This window comes from Pelophylax lessonae, assembly GCF_965119305.1.
Source record: "Pelophylax lessonae genome assembly, chromosome: 1".
NCBI classification, from domain to species: Eukaryota; Metazoa; Chordata; class Amphibia; order Anura; family Ranidae; genus Pelophylax; species Pelophylax lessonae.
The window spans coordinates 253,187,828-253,209,043 of NC_138768.1; the positions used below are offsets into that span (position 1 = coordinate 253,187,828).

Consider the following 21,216-nt stretch of genomic DNA (forward strand, 5'->3'; position numbering starts at 1 on the left):
TTTAGTAATTCACCTTCCAGGCATCTGACACTTCCACATTTTCTAAGTAGTCTGAGCCACTACAGGACATGTTGTACACCAGCAAATCCTGCTCAAAAATAGCCTTTGCTTATGGCATATCACCCTTCCAAGAGGGCAAACATCAAGGTCAATTGATTGGTGCAGAGGTTTACATTGAGCAATGGCTCTCAAGGTTTAGATCAATTACAAATTAAAAGGAAACTGATCAACATGTGAAAATGTGGGTTCATGTTTTCAGATTAAGTAACCCCTAATATACAGTGATAGCATAGTGTCTGAGATGGAAAATTGCATAACTACTGTTTGTTTAGCTATTTAAATTTTGTCAGATTTTTCCACCTATCTGCATGAAGTTGTTTTCATCTAAGCCAGGCATGGTTGATTTGTTTAGTGCCGGTTCACACTATAGTGTGTGCAGCGATCGCATGTAATATCGGAGCGCACTGCTCCTTCATTACATGCGATCGGATGTGCAGTGCAAATTCAGCCATACACTTTGTATGGCTAAATTCGCACTGCACCCGCACAAAAGTAGCATATGACCCTTTTTTTCAGCTGCATCAGGATCGGATCGCACAGTGGTTCACACTTGTGCGATCCGATCCTGTGCGAACTGTCAGATCGCACTGCGATATGTGATCAAACTGGGGGTGTCGTTAACATTTAATTGACACCCCCTGCGTATCGCATATGGCAGTGTGAACTGCCAGATGTGCGTTTGCGATGCGGGAACAGGCTGCGAATTTGCAGCCGTCCCACATCGCACAAGTGTGACCCGGCACTTAAGGATTCAGGAGACAGACCAGTCTAGAGCTGGCATAGACACCATTGAATTCTGATGCTATTGTTAAAGTGATATTAATTACTTGTTTTTTTTGTTCTAAAATAAGAAACCTATTATACTTACCTGCTTTGTACAGTTGGTTTTGCACAGAGCAGCCTAGATCCTCCTCTCCTCGGGTCCCTCCCCAGCGCTCCTAGCCCCTACCTACTACCAAAAGCCACCACAGCAAGCCACTTGCTATGGTGGACACTGCTGTGTGTGTCCATTCAGCCATGGAGCCGCAGCTTGGCACCGCCCCCTTCTCTCTCCTCATTGGCTGACTGACTTTGACAGCAGCAGGAGCCAATGCCGAGGCTCTCGTCTCGCTGGAGAAAGATCAGGCTCAGATAAGTTGTAGGGGGGCTGCTGCGCACAGAAGGTTTTTTATCTTCATGCAAAGAATGTTAAGGTAATAATAAACTTCTGCCTTTAGAAACTCTTTAAACCTTCTGGTTCCCCCTACAGTCCCCAGACAGCACATCGCTGGAGAAGGATCAGGTAAGTCAGGGATCCTCAAACTACGGCTGGAGGGCCATAGTTTGAAGACCCCTGAGGTAAGTTGTAGGGGGGCTGCTGCAAGCAGAAGGTTTTTTTTATCTTCATGCATAGAACGTTAATGTAAAAAACCTTCTGCCTTTGGAACCACTTTAAACATTCTGGTTCCCCCTATACCACCATACATGTGCATATTTATGCCCTACAGGCAGAGACTTTCAGTCTGATATCCAAGAAAACTAAACAGAATTGGAAAATCTTGTCAAATGGCATTAAATATACCGTAGGAACCAAAAAGGACAGTTAAAGGAAAACTATGTCTCAGCTATTGAGATCTGTAAACTGGCCTTCTTCAACAAAACAGGAATAGCTGGTAAATGTTTAGAGCTCTGCCTGATGTCTGAGAATATGTAAATATTATATATTTATCTGTATTATTTCATATATACCTGACTTATAGGAAGACTTCTAACAAATTCTTTTTTAGCCTCCGAAATAATTGCATATATGTAGAAACACATGCTATATATATATTTTACAAGCTGCATTGCTGCTGGAAATGGCCTAAGATTTCTGTATGGCCAAGTGTGTTTACAGCCTGTTTTCTAGCACAGTACAGGCTTGCTGTAATCATGAGAACTTTTCCCAGCATGTTCTATACTTATCACTCTTCATGACTAGTCAGCTTCCAGCTCCCCTTCGCATTGGTATTCAGAAACAAGTTGAGGAATTTTTGTTAGTTTAATTAGCATAAGAGGCTATCTTAAAAAGAAAAAACAACTCCAGCATTGGTTTGGCTAAGCACAGGTTCCTTCACTGGGTAGTGAACCTTCATACACTGTGCCCACTCTTTCATCTCAAGCCACTTTCTAAATCAAAATTTTAGTGACCTTTCTGGTTCTGTGAAGTCTAATGGCATCATCAGGTTAATTGCCTTCTGCACATTCCATCCCATTCCCGTGAGCAATTCAGTTCACTGACTGAACACAAGTTGACAGATCGTATTAGTCATTTTTTTTTTAGTGGGAGAAGCCAATGATGCAACCTGTAGAGAATATTGCAGTGTTCTTACAAAATAAATATTATATGCCTGTGCTCTTCTATTCAATAGTGCTGTATAGTGAATAAAGATAGTATTCTTAGTAGTAAAAGACAAATCCTGCATTTCAGCACACGGTGTGACAGGGTCATTCTAGGTTTCTCAGAAATGGGCCAAGATCAATACTTTGTCCAAAAAATATAAGCTCATTAGTACACCGCAGTAGGCATGAGAGTGCTGTTTTTTGTGCTGTTGCCCTAAGGCAGGTTTACATTTGTTAGTTTAATAACTTACTAAGGTTACACTTCTGCTCAGTACCGTGTTGAGTAAAATCACAATATGTGTTACACAGTTCAGTAATCTAATACTGAAAGTTACACATTGTGTAAGAATGGACATGCTCTATAACTGACATGCAAACAAAAAACACAAAGAAGGGTGCACCTACCTAGCGCATTATCCTCAATAATGGCCTTTATTAATATAACCTAAAAATGGCTACTCACAAACAGGTGTCAATTGCTTGAGTGTTAGGAGTAGTCCATACAATTGTCCATAGTCCTGTTTGGATGAAGGGTGACGCATTTCGAGGCTTTGCCTCTTCCTCAGAGCCACCGTATCATGACCTACTCGCAAGTTTAAATAACAGTAAATGGCCCAAGCCTCCTCCATGCGGTCTTAGGAACCCCTCCCTCTGGGGTGTGGCAATGATACTAAAACCCTTCCCTCTTGTGTCACTGCCATTCAACCCCCAGCAGGGTGGATTCATGGCACCCATGTAATACATACACAATATTTGCACGATAACTGACATATTAGTACCCAAACAATTGCTATAGTATTTTTCAGTTAGTGAAGTGTGGTCGACTTTAGAACATTTGTGGCCCGGTGCTGGGTTTGTTACTCAGTTAAAAAGTTAATTTTACTTTTTGAGATTGACATGCCTTCTCCAAAGAAAGAGAAATACAATGTACCTCCTTACTTTGGGCCTGATGTATTTGGACTCATTCACACAGGCATCTAAAACACCACATTTAGATACATACAGCATACAGTTTTGGACACATCTTAATGCAGCACTATCCTAATCAATGAGGCCATACACACTGCTGTGTCTAGAAGCCAAAATGTGCTCTGCGTTTAGCTACATCCAAATAAAAATATAAGACACAGCTGCATCCAGGGCTGCACAGATCTGCAGATTTTACTTGTGTACATACACAAATGCGTGTAAACACAAGTACATAAGCCATTAGATGAATTGTATGGGTCTAAATGCTGCATGCATGGAAACGTCTCTAAATGCAAGTTCTTTAGACACATTTTATGCAGGACCTTCTGTTTGCTCTGCCAGTAAGAACCTGCTATGCATGTGACCGTTTTAATGAAGCATTGAAATGGTCATAATAAGGTCTGGAGTTATTTCTCCTCAGTCCCTAGTCACATTCACACTTGCAGGGTAGGTATAATGTGTATTGGTGGCAGGAAGAAAACTATTGCAGTGTTTTGAAAGAACATATTGATATATCAGGGCTTTTTAGTAGCACTAGCGTGCAACTGCACTCACTTCCAATTATACTAAAGCTGGGTACACACTTTTTTTCTTTGTTCGACCAGCAAGATATATGGATGCAGGCATCCCCCCCCCCCCCCCAACAGAAACTAAAGGGGTGGTACCTAATGCCACACATCCATGAAATCTTATAGAGGTGGACAGAGTGGCAACTTCAGCCTGGACTTCTACCATGCCACATCCATAACGGGTTTCTTTCCGCCCCCTGAAGCTTAATCATGGGGTTCCCCATGACTATGCTCCAGGGGGTGGAGCAAAATGTGTTGGCATGGCCTGGTAGGAGTCCAGGCTGAAGTTGCCACTCTGTCCACCTCTATAGGATTTCATGGATGTGTGGCATTAGGTACCACCACTTTAGTTTCTGTTGCATGGTCCCTCTGGAAAACCAGCATTTTATCAGCAACTGCAGGGAAGGGGATGGGCAGGGAAGGTTGCCACTCTGTCCACCTCTATAGGATTTCATGGATGTGTGGCATTAGGTACCACCCCTTTAGTTTCTGTTGCATGGTCCCTCTGGAAACCCAGCATTTTATCAGCAACTGCAGGGAAGGGGATGGGCAGGGAAGGTTGCCACTCTGTCCACCTCTATAGGATTTCATGGATATGTGACATTAGGGACCACCCCTTTTCTTTCAGCCTTTCCAGGTAGGATCCAGGAGGGACTCTATCCCCAGCCAGCACACTCTGCAGCAGATACGGAGCAACCCACACTTACACCGCACACTAACTGAGCCTGGGCAGCACACAAAGAGATCATTGATCATCTTTCAACAGAAGATGGTCTTAACGATTGACTTTTGTTGAACAGTTAGGGCTACACACAGATAAAAATTTGGCTGATCAAATTTTGATACATGTATACCCAGCTTAAAGCTGAACTCCAGCTTTTCATATACTTTACAAAGTTTGTTTTGAGCCAAGCTGGCCCCAAATGAACTATGTCGCTGACTAACGTGAGGCCGCTGGATGTGCGGTATAAACTGTATGTAGCTGAGGCTACATACAGCATACAGTTGTGGGTTGGAGCCGAGACTTCCAGTCTCATACCCGGAACATAGTATAGTCGATTACTGCGGCGCTCAGCCATTCAGAGAAAGCATTGTATTCTAGCAATGAACACAAAGCCTCCTCTGGCTGAATCGGAGGTTGTGACATCATCAGCAGGCCTCTCTGACTCAGCCAATTGGTGGAAGCTTTGTATTCATTGCTAGAACACAACGATTTATCTAAATGGCTGAGCGCTGCTGATATAGACCCTATTGTATTCTGGGCTTGCACCCAGAACAGCCTCCGCTACATACAGTTTATAGAGCAAATCAAGCAGCCTTACATGCTAGTGAGGGACATCCTTTGTTTGGGCCACCATGTAAAGTATATGAAAAGCTGGAGTTTAGTTTTAAGGTTAGGTAATTTGGCTTGATGGGGGATTTCCACCTTTTGGTAATAGGTAGAAAACCCCTTTATATTTTTCCCTTATGTATATAGCACCAACATGTTTTGCAGATGTAGTTTATCTTTAAAATGCTTACAGTCTAATCTTTTCAGCACACTCATATACATTAGTGCCAGTTGTGGTTAGAAACCACTTAACCTACCAACATGCATTTGGACTGTGCCAGGAAACCATGAACAGACGCTGAGCGGTTCCATTTTAGAAGTGCTCAGCTTTTTCCTGTGTGGTTCAGCCCAGCTGTAGAAATCATTGCTTTTTCGTGACTTTCTGAAATTGTGCTGTCTCCTGCCAGAAACAGCAAAGCTCCACTGAGCAGGGTAGATTAAGAATTGCTTGGTGGCTTTGGCCAAGTGTCTGATCAGGGGGGGTAAAGGCAATGCCACCCCTGCTGGTTTAACAGAAAATCCAGCAGACTTCATCCCAGGGGGGTCATGCACAGAGACTGAAGTCATTTCCCCTTGGGCCTTTTTTACATGTTCAGGCCCACGTCAGGTGTAACATTTTATTTCTTATCAGCAAAGAAGGTAACAAGCTAGCAAACACTCAAACCACTGTAACCGCTATTGAATAGTGGATATAGCAGGATAATCAAAGCCATGTGCCTGACTCCTGGCAAGAACAGGTTAAAAATGTATTAAAGGAAGATTAGGTAGGGTAGTTTATGACAACCCAATGCCCCAGTTTCTTATTCCCTACATCTGAAAAGTGACAGCAGGAAGCAGATTAGATACTCTGGCCATTAAGAACACTTTCCTTCATAATCTGTGTATGGAGCACAAGAATAAAATCTCAATCTGTTTTTTTTTTTCTGTGCGTCTCAGATAAGTACCCACGAATATGATTTGGAGTAGAGATCGACCAATATCGTTTTTTTTTCAGGGCTGATACCGATTTTCTAGCCACCCTTCAGGCCGATAGCCTATATTAGGTGCTGATATTCTGTACATTTTTAAAGTTTTTTTTATTTTTACACTGTCCTTTTTAAACTTTTTTTTTTTGATCACTTTTATTGCTGTCACAAGGAATGTAAACATCCCTTGTGACAGAAATAGGCAGTGACAGGTACTCTTTATGGAGGGATCCTGGGTCTTTAAGACCCCAAATTCCTCCTCTGCACTTAAAAGAATTAAAAACGCCAGGTTTGGCTGTTTTGAATACTGTAATTTTTTAAAAATCTGGCGCCTTTAAGGCTTCAGTAACCGGAAGTGATGTCATGACATGCTTCCGGGTTTCTACATCAGAGACCGGATCAGAGCTGATTCTGGCTTTGTTCGGGTCTTTGGCCAGCCGGCAGATGTGTCGGCTGGTCGCTCAGGCCTCCCAGTGGGAGAGGAGACTCGGGCAGAGTGGCGGGAGGGAGGGGCGTCCCCTCCCACTGCTTGTAATAACAGCCAAGCAGTAGATTAGCTGCATCGGTTGGTATTACAAGAAAGTTGACCGTCGAATCTTAAAAAAAAAAAACGGTACCGAAGTGATGCCTGTAGGAGGTATCACTCCGGTACAACCGCTTGAAGCAATATCGGACATATCTGCAAGTTTGTGACTGATACTTCAAAAAAAGTGAATACCGGCCTACCGATAATCGGTCGTTCCCTAGTTTGGAGTATAAAGTGCAACAGTAAATTTAATAGTGAGGATGCCTATAAATATAAATGGCTTGGATATTGGTCTAGCCATGCATTAACTAAAACCTACAAAAGATCCTCCAATATATTTAGGACTGAATTTAAAAAGTCAAGCAGTTATAGTGACCAAATCTTTTCCTATACAGTAAGCTACTATAGCAATAGGAATCTGAAACCTTAAACAGGGCCCCCGGCATGTTTCCTGAAATGCAGCTCACAAGCACCACTCTCAAGGCTTGTGTCTAGATTAACTCTTTCCCAACCGGCTGGAATCCTATGGCTTGTTTATATTTAGATTTACCCTCCCACTGTTTCCGCTTCCCCAACAAACAAGTAAGTACTTTTGGTTTTATGGAAGAATGCTACAGATGGACTTTCTATGCTTTTCTTGTCTAAAACCATTACAGTTTTGAGTTTTTCTAGTCAATATAAAGTAAATGTGAGCCCTTACCTTCTAAACTTGTAAAACAACAGTTGAAAATAAAAATGCTATGCAAAACGTGGGTGCGTGTGTGTATAGAATATATACATTATATCTTACAAAAAGTATTGGGGCGCCTGCTTTTACACACACACACACACACACACACACACACACACACACACACACACACACACACACACACACGATCTTTAACCACTTAACCGGTTGCCGACCGCCGCACGACTATATACTGCGGCGGTCAGCCCCGGCCAGGCAGAGTGACGTATCGGTACGTCACTCGCCTGTCACTGACTTACGAGCCAATTGCGGGCAGGCGCGCGCCCGCCGCGGCTCGGTCACAGACAAGTCAGTGCGTGTGACCGGCGGACTCGATGTCCGCTGGTCACACTACGATCGCTCCTGTGAAGGGAGAAAGGCGGAGCGGCTTATGTAAACAAGCCGCCCGTCATTCTCCCTGGTGTAAAAATGAAGATCAGACGGTTCTACTATGTAGGACCGTTGATCTTTGTTTTTACACCAATAGCAATGTCCCTGCACAGTTAGAATCACGCCCCTAGGACACACTTAACCCCTCCCTGTCCAATAAAGTTAACCCCTTCCCTGCCAGTGTCATTTTTGCAGTAACAGTGCATATGTATAGCACTGATTACTGCAGTAATGTCACTGGTACCCCCAAAAGTGTCAAAAATGTCAGTCAAGGGCCCGATCTGTCCGCCGCAATGTCGCAGTACCGAAAAAAAAATCGCAGATCGCCGCCATTGCGCGTTAAAAAAAAAAACGCCAAAAATGACAAAAATCTTTCCCTTTGTTAGTAAACGCGATAACTTTTGCGCAAACCAATCAAAATACGCTTTTTGCGATTTTTTTTTTTTTTTTTTTTTTTTACCAAACATAGGTAGCATAAAACAAATTGGCCGAAAATGTTAAAAAATTTTGATTTTTACATTTTTTTTGGGGGGAATTTCATATAAAAAAATGTGAAAAATATTGTTATTTTTGCAAAATTTACGCTCTTTTTTTTGTTTATAACGCATGATCAAAAAATCGCACAGGTGATCAAACACCACCAAAAGAAAGCTCTGTTTGTGGGAAAAAAAGGACGTCAAATTCGTTTAGGTACAGCGTCGCACGACCGCGCAATTGTCCGTTAAATTCACGCAGTAAAAAATCGCAAAAAAAACCTTGGTCTTTTAGCAGCCAAATCCTCCGGGGCTTAAGTGGTTAAGGACCGCCCGCTAGGCAGCCCCTCCTGCGCAAACCGACATAGGTATACGTCGGTCTCACGCCTGCCACTCGGCAGTGGGGACACGGATGCACAGGGCAGGCTGCTCTGATTGCCGCCTGACACCCACGATCGTTCCCGCTGAGAGAGAAGAACCGTCAGCTGTTGTTAACACAGCTGACCGTTCTTCTCTCTGGAATGATCATAGAGCCCCTTTGATCCTTCTATGTAGGAACAAAGGTCTCTGTGATTATTTCACAAGCCACGCCCCCCCACAGTTAGAATCACTCCCCTAGGCTCAGATTTAACCCCTTGATCACCCACAGTATTAACCCCTTCCCTGCCAGTGTAATTATTACAGTAACAGTGCATATTTTTAGCACTGATTACTGTAGTAATGTCACTTGTTCCCTTGGCTTCAGGTGGGAGAGTGATATTTGTCCACGGTGTCTCTCAAGAAGATTTGATCCCACTTTGCACTGTGAGACCTGTGGCCTGTTGCCATGGAGTCTGTGACGTCTAGATGTCTATTCCATGTGTTTCAATGTAGTAGGCGGACAGACTGTCATTAGCAGTCTTGTCCTATTGTCTATCTATTGAGATGGAATGTGGATTGTGTTAAGTCTGCCTGTCCCATTGCTAAATGTTATTGAGCCCACTTTGTTCTGTCCAGATGGCTAGATAATCAGTTCAGGTTAATTTGGTTTCTGTATATAATTTCATCTGCATAGGATAATGTAATCAGGCAACCCCTGACCTGTGTGTGGTAATCTGATCAGGAGGGGGAGGTCCATGCTGTATATTAATTATGTGAAACTGTTCAATAAAGGAGAAGGTTCCAAAACTTGTATGAGCGAAGTTGTTGGCTAGATTTGTATGAGGGTGCCTGGGAAAATCTGGGATATATGTTCATGACTGCAAGGAAGCCGTATACTGACGGAAGACCACAAGTGCAGTGTGGGTTGGCGGTTCCGTTACACATGGTACAACAGACGCATTTCAGAAATATGAAATGTTGGGGTAGCATCTACTTTAAATCTGACTTCAACCGCTCCATTTGGCAGATGTGAAAAGGCCTTCTGCTGACCTCCATTTAAAGCTGATGTTTAAAATATTTATATTTAACTTTTTTTGGTTCCCTCTTCATCAGCATGCTAAATACATTATTATATTAAACATTTCTATTTACATTACATACCTAATTTAAGACCCAGTGATGTCATCACTGGGTCTCATTGCTTCTCTATGCAATGTAAGCACATCATGGCTGGAGGGAGGGACCAAGCAGGATGTTGTGCACCGCTTCCTAAAAACATCACAGCCCCCTGTCATAGTATTTCTTTCAAGAGTCTCCAGCCCAGATATAGGCATTAGGCTGTCTCTTTGGAGCAGTTTTGAAAATTTCTAAAAAATGCCATGATGGGTGGGTGTCAGTTTGGAAGAATGGGCATTCCTTATGCCCCGTACACACGTTCCGATAATCGTACGACTCCTCTTTCGCAAATTGTTGCATGGTACTAAAATCGAAACCAACTTTGCATACTTACCATCAGATTTTGTTTGTACGATTCTCTGACAAAGTTTGTTTGCGTAGCTACATATCGGAAATTATGTCATATACGTGTGACCCCTGCGCCTGCATCGCCATTTGACTATTTTTGATCGTATTGTAGACGCATTTGTGTAGTTGTCTCCACGTCTTGGTTTCGTTGGGTTTATTCGCTCGTTCTATATAATAGTGCAAAGCAAAAACAATAGCAGCCAGGCTTTACATTTATTGCTTTATTTTATTAAAAGTACTGATCAAACGTTGAGATAAATTGGGATAGCATGCAGACAATATTCGGTTCGTATCTTCGGTGGGTATTGTTTACTTTCTCCCATCTCCTTTCGGATTATTTTACTGTTTCTGATCATGCGCGGTCGATTTTTAGCGGACGCATAGTGTACTGATGAAACGATTGTCGTTCGCTAATCTATCGTACGACAGAAGTTTTCCTGTTTGTCCTTTCGGATTTTGTTGGACCAACTGTCGTGATCGGCTGTCGAAAGCTGTGTACTAACGATCAGATTATCGTGCGATCAAGTCGTAAGCGAGTTTAATCGTACGATTATCAGAAAGTGTGTACGGGACATTAGCAAGCCACATTTGTACGCAGGCCACCTGAAGTAAGGCCTTCGTGTATTGCTGAGCTGCCATGATGGAAAGGGAGGAGGGGAATTTACTAAGACTGGAGTGAACAGAATTTATGTTGTAGCGCTGCTGTGTATGCCAACCAATCACCTTCTAGCTTTCCTTTTTAAAGCTTAATGGGACAGGCTGAAGTTAAAGTTGATTGGTTGCCAAGCACAGCTGCTCCAGTGAAATGAATAAAAACTGCAGGCCAGGGAGAGTAAGGTTGGGGAGGAAAGAGCTATATAAAGATGGGCAGACTGGTTCTGTTGGACTTGTTGAAGATTCTAATAAATATTGTGCAGAAGAACACAGCGTGCACTGAATGCAGAGCAATCTGTTTTATTACATTAGAGGAGCCTGTACTACTCTGCAAGACTGTTTATGTTGAACTGGACAGCTCCTTGGTCCAATCAGATACAGGCACTGTTCAGGTATTATGACAGCCAGTGGGTGCAAGCTGTCAGAATACAGTATCTGGCACTGCAGATTGCTGTTTTTTTTTTCTTTTTAATTTTAAATATAGCATTCTTAACTTTTTCCCAAAAAACAATCTTCGCTTTGCATTTGACTCCATTTGTAGGTTTCAGTAAACAGCTGCTGGCTTTTATTTTACTTGCTGAGTGTTCTAGATGGAGCAGAAATTCTGTGCAATGGTATACAGTGTCATAAAATAGGAGACACTGCGTTCACTGCATTCCAGCCTAGCTCTACTTCTGCTACATGGAGAACATTTGACACCCGGCTTGTGCAGGTTCGGCACTATTAGGAGGTCATGTTTACGTACACCTATTTACGTAGAGCTGTTTGCAGTTATTACGTGTTGCTTTTACCTAAATATTTGATTTTTTTTTTTTAATGCTGCATTCGTTTATATGATAAATTCTCATTGGACAGGCTAGAGCCAGCAAAACAGTATTTTAGAAGTGGTGAAAGTCGGAAAAGAAATGGTTAGAATTGGAATGTTGTCTCCCTTAGTTGAGCCCCTCTGGGGTGGTGCATTAATGCTCAGTCTGCACAGCTTTCTAGGAATTGAGCTTGGCGGTGAAAGGTTTCATTGAACTCTTTGAACTACAAATGCGTAAGTTAAAGGGAATTTGAATTCTTCATGTCCTATGTTTTTTTTTTCACTCCAGCTTTCTTTGTACCGTCACATGGAATTCACATATTCTAAAGTGGAACTCTGTGCACAGTACGAAAGATCAGTAATGCAACAGCTCAGTCATAGGTGTTCAGTAAAGGGGGGCAATGCCTCCACATACAATATACATGGAGTGATGGCAGCTGCAGCATGTCTGATGAGCGTCAAATATTATTTAACTTCTATCAGAACGCCTGCTTGACAAAGGGATTGTCCAACCTGGAATGGTGAAATGTGTGTCCATCTATCATTGTGCCAGTTCCCCGTTCACAGTTACTACAGAGCCATGATCCCAACACCCTGGGTGAAGTCCACAAAAATGGGCTGGAAATAGGAAATTCTCTCTGGAAAGTGTGCTGATATATGTAGCATACAGCTCTGTGCATTTTACCATTTTAGGAGATAACCAGCTCAATTATTGTGTTTTATTTCTGAATAGAAAGTAGAAATGACCCTCTTGCAGTTTGTAGTAATTTTTACCCATGGATGTACATGTATAATGACGGCGCAGAGTAAATATCGGTCTGTGTCCTTATTTCCAAAAGTATCTGTAGGTCTACAAATTCTCCCCGACTGTTATCATTTGGTGCTCAGGTAGCTCTGCGGTCTTCTTCACAAATCTGGCCATAGGTGGATTAAAAATCGTCCGGTTCAGCATGGACCAATGGAATTTCGATCCATCTATGGCTGTTCCCGCTCAAGAAAAGTCGATCTAATGATCAAACGGGAAATGTGATAATTCGTCATTCAATTGGTGCACACAGCCTACTGGCTGATAAAAAATAAATCAATCTATGGTCCTCCTAAGAGTTTTCCACCTTTTTGGGTGTCAGAGTAATTCCCACTATTGGCACTTTTCCACTGCAAGTACCGGCTCGGCTCTACTCGGCCCGGTTTGCTTTTCCACTGCTGGTACCGCATGGTACGGTGTTGGAACGGTTCGGTACGGTACGGTATGGTTTGCTTTTCCACTAAAGTAGTACTAAAGTTAAGTGGGTGGGATTCTCTGACCTATCAGTGGCTAGTAGTGACTGCATGCCAAGGATTGTGGGATATGGTACCGGGTATGGTAAGTCTTGGAACCACAATCGAGGTGGTACTGTTTTTGAGAGCCGTACCGTTTGGTTCCATGCAGTGGAAAAGCGCCACCGTACTGTACCCAACCGTTCCTACACCGTACCATGCGGTACCAGCAGTGGAAAAGCACAAAAGCGAGCCGAACCGTTCGGTTCTATGCAGTGGAAAAGCGCCATAAGGATGCTTCAGCTAATACCTAATCTGACTTGCTGGAAAAATGGAAGCAGTGGATGGAGAAGATCAGCAGAGGACACTTGCTTCATAGTGGTACAGTTACACTGCAACATGCCTTTTATCATTCCTTCCAATGATATGGTCCGTGTTGGGTGAAAGTGTACATTAAATGTGTTTTTAGTAAATCTGTTACAGCCAAGGAAGGAGAAAGCTGTAAAGATATTTCTGACTTGGAAAGTATGAAATGACAACGTTCTATATTCTGCTTTGCTTAGAGTGGTTACATACAGTCTCTTTTAGGAGAAAAGACTAGTCCTTTTCTTTGCTGGTTCTAAATCAGAACCTCTGTGGTTAAGGTGGTGTTCAGCTAACCAATAGGATGACCTGCTTATCTTGTGACCATGATAAAAATGTGCAGTTCTCCTCTGGTTACAGCTTCCTTCTCTTTTCAGGCCAGCAGCCCTCAGGACCTTCGTCTCTTTTATGAGAAAAACAAGACCCTCACACCCAAGTAATCATTCTTCCAGCATTACTGTCTTTTTCCATTGACTTGCTTTCTGTTTACACCTGTTGATTCTGTGCTAAAGCTCCAGGCTGCCAGCGAGATGGGCACTAGACATTTGGCACCCTGTTTAGCATTCCTTAATTATCACTGCCTAGCTGGTAGTGCCAGCCTGAGACAGAAAGTCTTTTAATCCTTTCAGCAAATGGGATAGGTTATTTGAGGAAACCATCTTAATGCTGGAAAGGTTTATAGTGCACACAAACACGATTTCACTGGAATGTATTTTTGGTTTGTTTCATATTAGAGGATTTTATGGAAGCAAGTACAATATATGCATAAATGATGTGTTGTCCCAGAATAGCCAGGACTAGCTTGGCCAAAAATTTATAAAGGTTCTACTTCTTATGCCTTATAATAAAAAAAAAAAAAAAAAAAAAAAAAAGGAAATTGTATGGCAAAATACAAACAAAATTTATATTCAGTACAGCTCTGCAATACATGCATATTTCTCATGTTTTTTTTTCTGTATAAACACTACAAGTACAGACAAAATACCTGTTGATCCTGCCATAAATAAGTTTGATCCTAACTTTCTATAGTAAGCTGACAACGGTGCCCTTTGTTGCACTGAGATTCCAAGCAGTGTTGCCAGCCTGCATGGATTCTCACCAACTGGACTACAGAACACCTCTTATTAGCTCTGTAACACAAGGAGGTGTTCTGTATACCAGCAAAGTAGAGCTTAGCAGACAGTTCTGCCTAGGATTTCAGTGCAGTAGAGGCAGCTCCACTCTGAAAGTTGGGAGTTCCCTGGAATTCTGGCTGATCAACAAGTATTTTCTGTACATTTTAAAAGGAATAAAACATTGAGTATGACAGCTGTGTCTCAGCGCTGTGTGCGGAGACACAGCTGTCAGGTCCCCATGCATCTCTACGGGGGAAATCGGATGGGAACGAACCGTCGGCCCGTTCTCATCCGATGCCATCCGATCCTCTGGACGGATGGAAAATAGGGTTTCCATCCATCCAGATTTGACAGATCGGATCAGATGTCAGTGGACAAGTCTCCGCTGACATTCGATGCCCCATAGGGAAGCATGGGGGGACCGTTCAGACTCGCCAAAAAAAAAGACAGGTGGATCTGAACGGTCCGCCTGTGTGAAAGAGCCCTTAAATTACAAGCCAGTGTGGAGCCCTATTCTAATCTGATTGAAACCTACACTGGAGATTGAATGTTTGAGTCTGATTGGATTCTGGCTGGATTGCACTGATGCTAAGCATTTGCACTAGTACTCTAAGGCCCCTTTCACACACTACGTCCGTTGGACGGACTCTGTTTATCTCAGAGGGGGATTGATCCGCCGATCCCCCGCTGAGCAGGAGGATGACAGCTGTTCTCTGCGCTGTGTGCGGAGACACAGCTGTCAGGTCCACATGCACTTCTATGGGGGAACAGGATGGGAACGGACCATCAGTCTGTTCTCATCCGATCCGCTGGACGGTTGGAAAATAGAGTTTCCATCGGTCCAGATTTGACGGATTGGATGTCAGCGGACATGTCTCCGTTGACATCCGATGCCCCATAGAGATGCATGGGGGGACCGTTCAGATCTGCCAAAAAAAAACTGACAGGCAGATCTGAACGGTCCCGCCTGTGTGAAAGAGCCCTTACTCGTGCAAATGCTCCAATACCTAAAACCGATACCTTGCGGTGGGATTTGAGTCCATACAAAATGAACAGGCTCAAATCGCACTGCAAAGTATCGCATGGGATCTGAACAGGAATGTGGTCTAATTCCTGCTCGAAAAGTCATAGTGACTTTAGCCTGGGCTCACACAGGAGCGGTGCAGGAAATCGCATGCAATTCGGATAGTAATCGCACCATATTCATGGTCAAATCACATGCGGTTCTTTGCAGAGCGATTTGAGCCCTTTCATTTTGTATGGGCTCAGATTGCAGCGCCAAGGTATCAGTAATTGATATTCGCAAGCACTTGAGCACAAATCTCAGTACTCACTGATAAAAAAAAAAAAAAGTGGTATCGGTCCAACCCTAGGTTCAGGGGAGAAGCATAAGCTGAGACATTTATTCCCTCTGGCACTTTATTTAATAAAGCCCAGTTTGTTCCTATGGGTCACACCCCCACTTCTCTCTGTAAGTTTATTTAAACTGCCCCTGCTGTGCTTGAATTTGGGATCCTGCCAGTATTAGTGATGCATTTTCATTTTACAGCAGTGATGAACTTGCTGTACCTGTTTATCATGATTAGGTACTGCTGAATCCCCAGATTGCAGTGGCTCATTTCCTCATTTGAAAGTCTAATAAAACACTGTGCCAATGACGGTGAATCCTCTTCTTTTTTTTTTTTAGTCAGTTAGCTGTTGCACGAAGCATTATTTTTTGCTACCCACCTCATGACCAGTGTCCTTTAAAAATCCAAATCCTACACCCTCACTAGTTTAGGAGTGATGAAGAAGAATACCCAGGCTGCCTGCAACTGTTAAATTTAAACCTGGCAAACCTACTCCCCTCTCGCTTTTCGCTCGCACAAACTGCTCGAACTTTCTGCTCAGCATTTTTTCTCACTCTCCTACTGCTTGTTTGGACCTCTCTGCCCTTGTGTTCCTTTGCCTTTACATGCTGTTTAACTGGCATATATGTTTGTGTTGTTGTTTCAGCATCCCGCGAGAAACGTCAAGTGTTTTAAAGCAGCTGCTTTTGGGACTTCTGCAGAGGAACCAGAAGGACCGAATGGACTTTGGTAAAAATAATTATATGCTTATGAATGTTAAATAGCTTATAAGCTCTCCTCATTCCTCCTCTCTCTTATATCTCTTCCCCTCCCTCCTTGACTTAGGGCATTATGTTTGCCCTATCAATTCTATTAAGTTTTAAAATGCCACTAGGTGTGCTCCGGACAAAGGGTGGGGGGCTGGTCCTGGGGTCCTCCCCACTTCGGGTGGGGGTTTTGGTGGGCCCCCATGCCGGCGGGGATTCCTATCCCCCTCCACTTAGGTGGGTGGCGCTGGACTACCCTCCACACAAACTCTTGTTTACAGCAATACTGCACATGAATGAATAAGTATGGACGAAAAGACAACATACGAACCCAGGTTACACTATATGTTTATGCTTTGTGATAGTATGTTTTACACAAGGTTGTTCCCTGTACTACGTAGTCTACATTTCTATTACTATCATGCAAATGTTTGTAGTATTGTTGTTCCTTATTTTTCATGGCATACCTTTTTAAATAAAGAATTTAAAAAAAAATTGCTTATAAGGAAGTTTTGAGCATCGTTTTTAAACCATTTTTTCACATTAAAAAAAAAAAATTATAAATGTAGGTTGTTTATACTTTGCTATGTACTGTATATGCAGATAATTGGCCACCATTTAACTGGGATCCTTGCCAGTTAGCACAGATTTTTTTATCTAATTTGATATAACGCATCTAAGTTGAAATACAACATTTTTTTTGCAGGTAGTTAACATCCAAAAAAGGAAGCAATGACACTTAAATGCTAATTGACAGGGAACAGAAATTGCAAAAAATGAACTGTAAGGCCTCTTGCACATTGCAGCTTGAAAAAGCTCAGTGCCGAGTTTGTTTTTTTTACTGATCTAAAATGCAGCCCATTTATTTTATTTATTTCAGGTACTTATATAGCGCTGTCAATTTACGCAGCGCCTTAGATATACATTGCACATTCACATCAGTCCCTGCCCTCAAGGAGCTTACAATCTAAGCCCATTGTTTATAATGTGCCCGTACACACACGTGCTTCGTATTCTTGAGTAAACAAAATCTAAACATCGACGTTCCTAGTCAGTATTTTGCGCCGGTGAACATAAATATTAATGAATTTTCCCTAGGAATTTATTGTGCATGTAAATGTGCGCAAAACAAACACCTGAGAATGACGCCAAAAAAGCAGATGCTGAAACATCAGTCCTGTGTGCAAGAGACCTAACCGTTTTTTTTACATTGATTGAGGGTTGTAGGAATTCAGAGACTATGGTTTTACTGCTGCCTATAGGAGGATTTGGACACTGGCAAATAAAAAAATCATGATCAAGATTCTGGGTCCTTTTTTTTTTTATTTTTTTTTTTTTATAATTATTAATATTATTATTTAGGACACCGCTCAAGCACACACATAGCGTTCTCCAAGGTGCAGCTGTAGATAACTACAAAGTGTCATTGGGCAGAGAACCTCACATACAACTTGGAATACTTATGTTGCAAAACCTTTGTCTCCAAAGTTACATTTTACATCTAATTGTATTACAAGGTGGACAAGTGGCCTTGGGGGGAAAAATTAGTCCAGTAAAAATGGAATGTTTAGAAATTAAAGAGGGAAGGGACAAAAACAATATATAAAGGGAGATGAACAAGGTGTATGTGTGTTCGTTCGTGGGGGGGCAGATAGGGAATCGGTAAGGAGAGCTTTAATAAAGTCAAACAAGGCAAAGACGCTCAGGTGTAGTTGTTGAGCCTAGTGCAGGTCAGATCCGTCATCCAAAGTAGTAGAACATCCAAAAGTAGGACCGCAGAGCACAAGGAGAGCTTTAAGCCTGGTACACACTATCCGTTGTTTTGTTTTTTTTCGTTCAACTGCACTAACAATCCGATATTAGTACAACGATCTCCCCTGCTGAGCTATTGTGTTCTGACGGGGACTGCCCCCCGCCAAAACACACCGGTACCGATTTGCAGACCTTTTTCAGCCGTGACCCTTCAACAGAAGCCGGCTGAACGACCGGCTGCCATATACATGGCCCAAATGTCGGCTGGTTTCTATTGAACTGGCCGATGTCTCCCGTTACTCTGCCCGTGTGTACGGCCCTTAAGGGATAGAAGAGAGGTTGAGGGGGGTGCATCAGAGATGGGAACTGACGCCTGTGTAAGACAGGTCTTCTAAATGAATTATGCTTTTTCATCCCTGACTGGCAAAAATTGTCACACCCCAGGGGCGGGTGGTTCCGTTGTCTCCCAAAGTGCTCAAGAAAGATAGCTAATCCCATCTGGCTTTTATGTTAGACACAGCTCAAGCCAAAGGTTTTTCACCATAAGAGAAACTGAAAACTCACTGCTCCCAAGTTTGGGCTTGTTTTGAGTCTAGGATCCACCCAACTTTCTGCTTCTGCATGAGAGTTCTGGGACTAATGACTGCTTTCATAAAGGCAGCCCCATTTGCCCAGTTCCATTCTAGACCACTACAACTCAAAATTCTATCAAATGGAACAAGTCACTTCAGTCTTTAGACAAACCAAATCACCTGACGTTGAGGACCAGGCTGGCCATGGCCATGGCCTGGTGGCTCAGGAGTCTGGCTCTGGAGTTGGGGAGTTAACCTTTCTTCTAATATCTTGAAAGATCCTCAGAAAGGATAACCGCTTATTTGGTACAGAGAACTTGGATGTCAAAGGAATCTTGTTCTTCCAATCAACTTTTTGGAGCTCCAGGTGATTTGGTTGTCATTGCAATGCTGGCTGGAGGATCAGGGTGCTGTCAAACAGTGCCATAGCAGTAGCATAAATCATCTACCAGGAAGGAACTAGAAATCTGAATTATTTTTATGTTCCCCAAATTTTACAGGGTGGTGGATGTTCAACCCTCATCTGTTACCTGTTTTGGGAGTTAGGCTCATTAGGAGGCTCTTTGAACTTCAGGCAGTGCCTCGTTCTCTTATTTTTTAATTCATTGGTCTATTTGTGTTTGTTTGCTATTGGCCACCTCTTAGTTGGACTACTTTTGGACTTCCCAACAGTTTCTGAATTGTTATGTCCCTCAATGAATGCTAAAGGATTTGGTTTTTAAAAAATAAATAATAAAATCAATTTCTTGTAGTTTATTGGGGGACACGGGTCCCACCCCTCTATGTCTGTGATCATGTTCTTGGTTCTGCTTTAGCACCAAACTGATGCATGCTAAGCGTAGTGGTAGGTTGGATTTATTCCAGCTGTCTTTTTTGTCAGTGCCAATTCCGCCTGTAGGGCAGTGTGACCCAACAGTTTTTGAATTCCTAGGTTTTATAGTAAGTACAAAAAATCCCATTTTGTTGCCTTTAGTAACCAATGAAACGGTATTTGTCATTTTTCTTATATTTTTTATTTATTAATATTACATCTGGAAATCAATTCTCTGCCTAAATCAATTTTTTTTCCAACTAGAATTTTTTTTAAATAAGGCCACCTATATATACTGTAGATGTGATAAATATTGTGGGACCATTTTTTTTTTTTCATTTACTCAAAATCTCTGCTAGAACCCAGATTTTTTTTTTTTTACTGAACTTTAAACAGCGTTTCTAATCTTTTCAAAACAGCAATGCATTTCAAACTTTGGGTTTAGTACAATGTCCTGCCCTCATTTCATCATTTAAATCTGCAGGATTTTTATTTATTTGAAGTCTGTTATTTTAAGCAGCAGTCTGCAAAAGTAATTTTGTGCTGAGGACCTCTGCTGGAGACTTGGTGCAATAGTATGATATCACAGAAGGAGAGAGGAACGCTCAAAAATCCTTGCATACATTTATAAGATCATCCATCCGGTCTGAATACATAGCTTTTGGGTCAGAGCATGTTGTTAGTCACTGTGGTGACCATGTTGTTGGTTCCCAGATGGCAATCGCTGGATAGTTGGATGCTTTTCAAATACACCTTCACAGTATATAGTAGAAATATTTATCTGTTTTAGGAATATATTAAAAATTAGGGATCGACCGATTATCGGCACCACCGATATATCAGGGGCCGACTTTCCCTGATATATCAGAATCGGCTCCTGAGGTTACATATATTACTGATATTTCGGAAAGTGCTTGTACCGGAGTGATGCCTGCAGCTAGAGGCATCACCCCGGTACTGGCGTTCATAGATAAGGGTCGGCTGTCTTGTAATGACAACCGATGCGGCTGAGAAGCCGCTCGGCTGTCATTACAAGGAGCGGGAGGGGATTATTTTAGTAAATATAAACTGCTGAATACCTTTTCTTATCAGCAGTATATAGCAGTCTTTTCTCTATCGCTCATTGACAGACGTAGTCCTCGGTGATACAGCACCTTCGGGTTATGTTGCCTCCACAGGAGTAGGACTAGACAGGAAATAAAATGCTCTGGCCACACCCTAGGGGCAGTCCCAGAGGGTATATACTCTCTCTCTCTGCCTCAGCAAATCAGTTTTTTTCTGTCTAGTCAGGAGTAAGGACCTAGATACCTTGCTGGGATCTTCGGTCCTGGCAGGATTTTTTTCTTAGAAAATAATTTTTTAAGACAGCTTTTTTTCTCCAGTGTTCCTGTGAGATCTTCAAGCAAGAAAGCTGAACTGGGCGACGGGCTGGATGTTGAGATCCAGTGGTCACCCCAGTTCAGCCTACGAGCGCGTGCAGGCCATAGCTCCGCGCTGGGTCGGCCGCGACATAGTCCCACTGGACGGGGACTGAC

The 21,216-nt window shown here is 42.6% G+C and overlaps 1 protein-coding gene across 2 annotated transcripts in view; it reads left to right on the forward strand.

Annotated features, from left to right (window-relative positions):
- ULK1 (unc-51 like autophagy activating kinase 1) overlaps nt 1-21,216 on the forward strand; it is a 143,809-nt gene that overhangs the window by 76,929 nt on the left and 45,664 nt on the right. For both annotated transcript variants that reach the window (XM_082266260.1, XM_082266259.1), the window contains exons 9-10: nt 13,714-13,772; nt 16,447-16,529. In XM_082266260.1, coding sequence (XP_082122386.1) covers nt 13,714-13,772; nt 16,447-16,529 — 142 coding nt within the window. The remainder of the gene's footprint in view (nt 1-13,713; nt 13,773-16,446; nt 16,530-21,216) is intronic.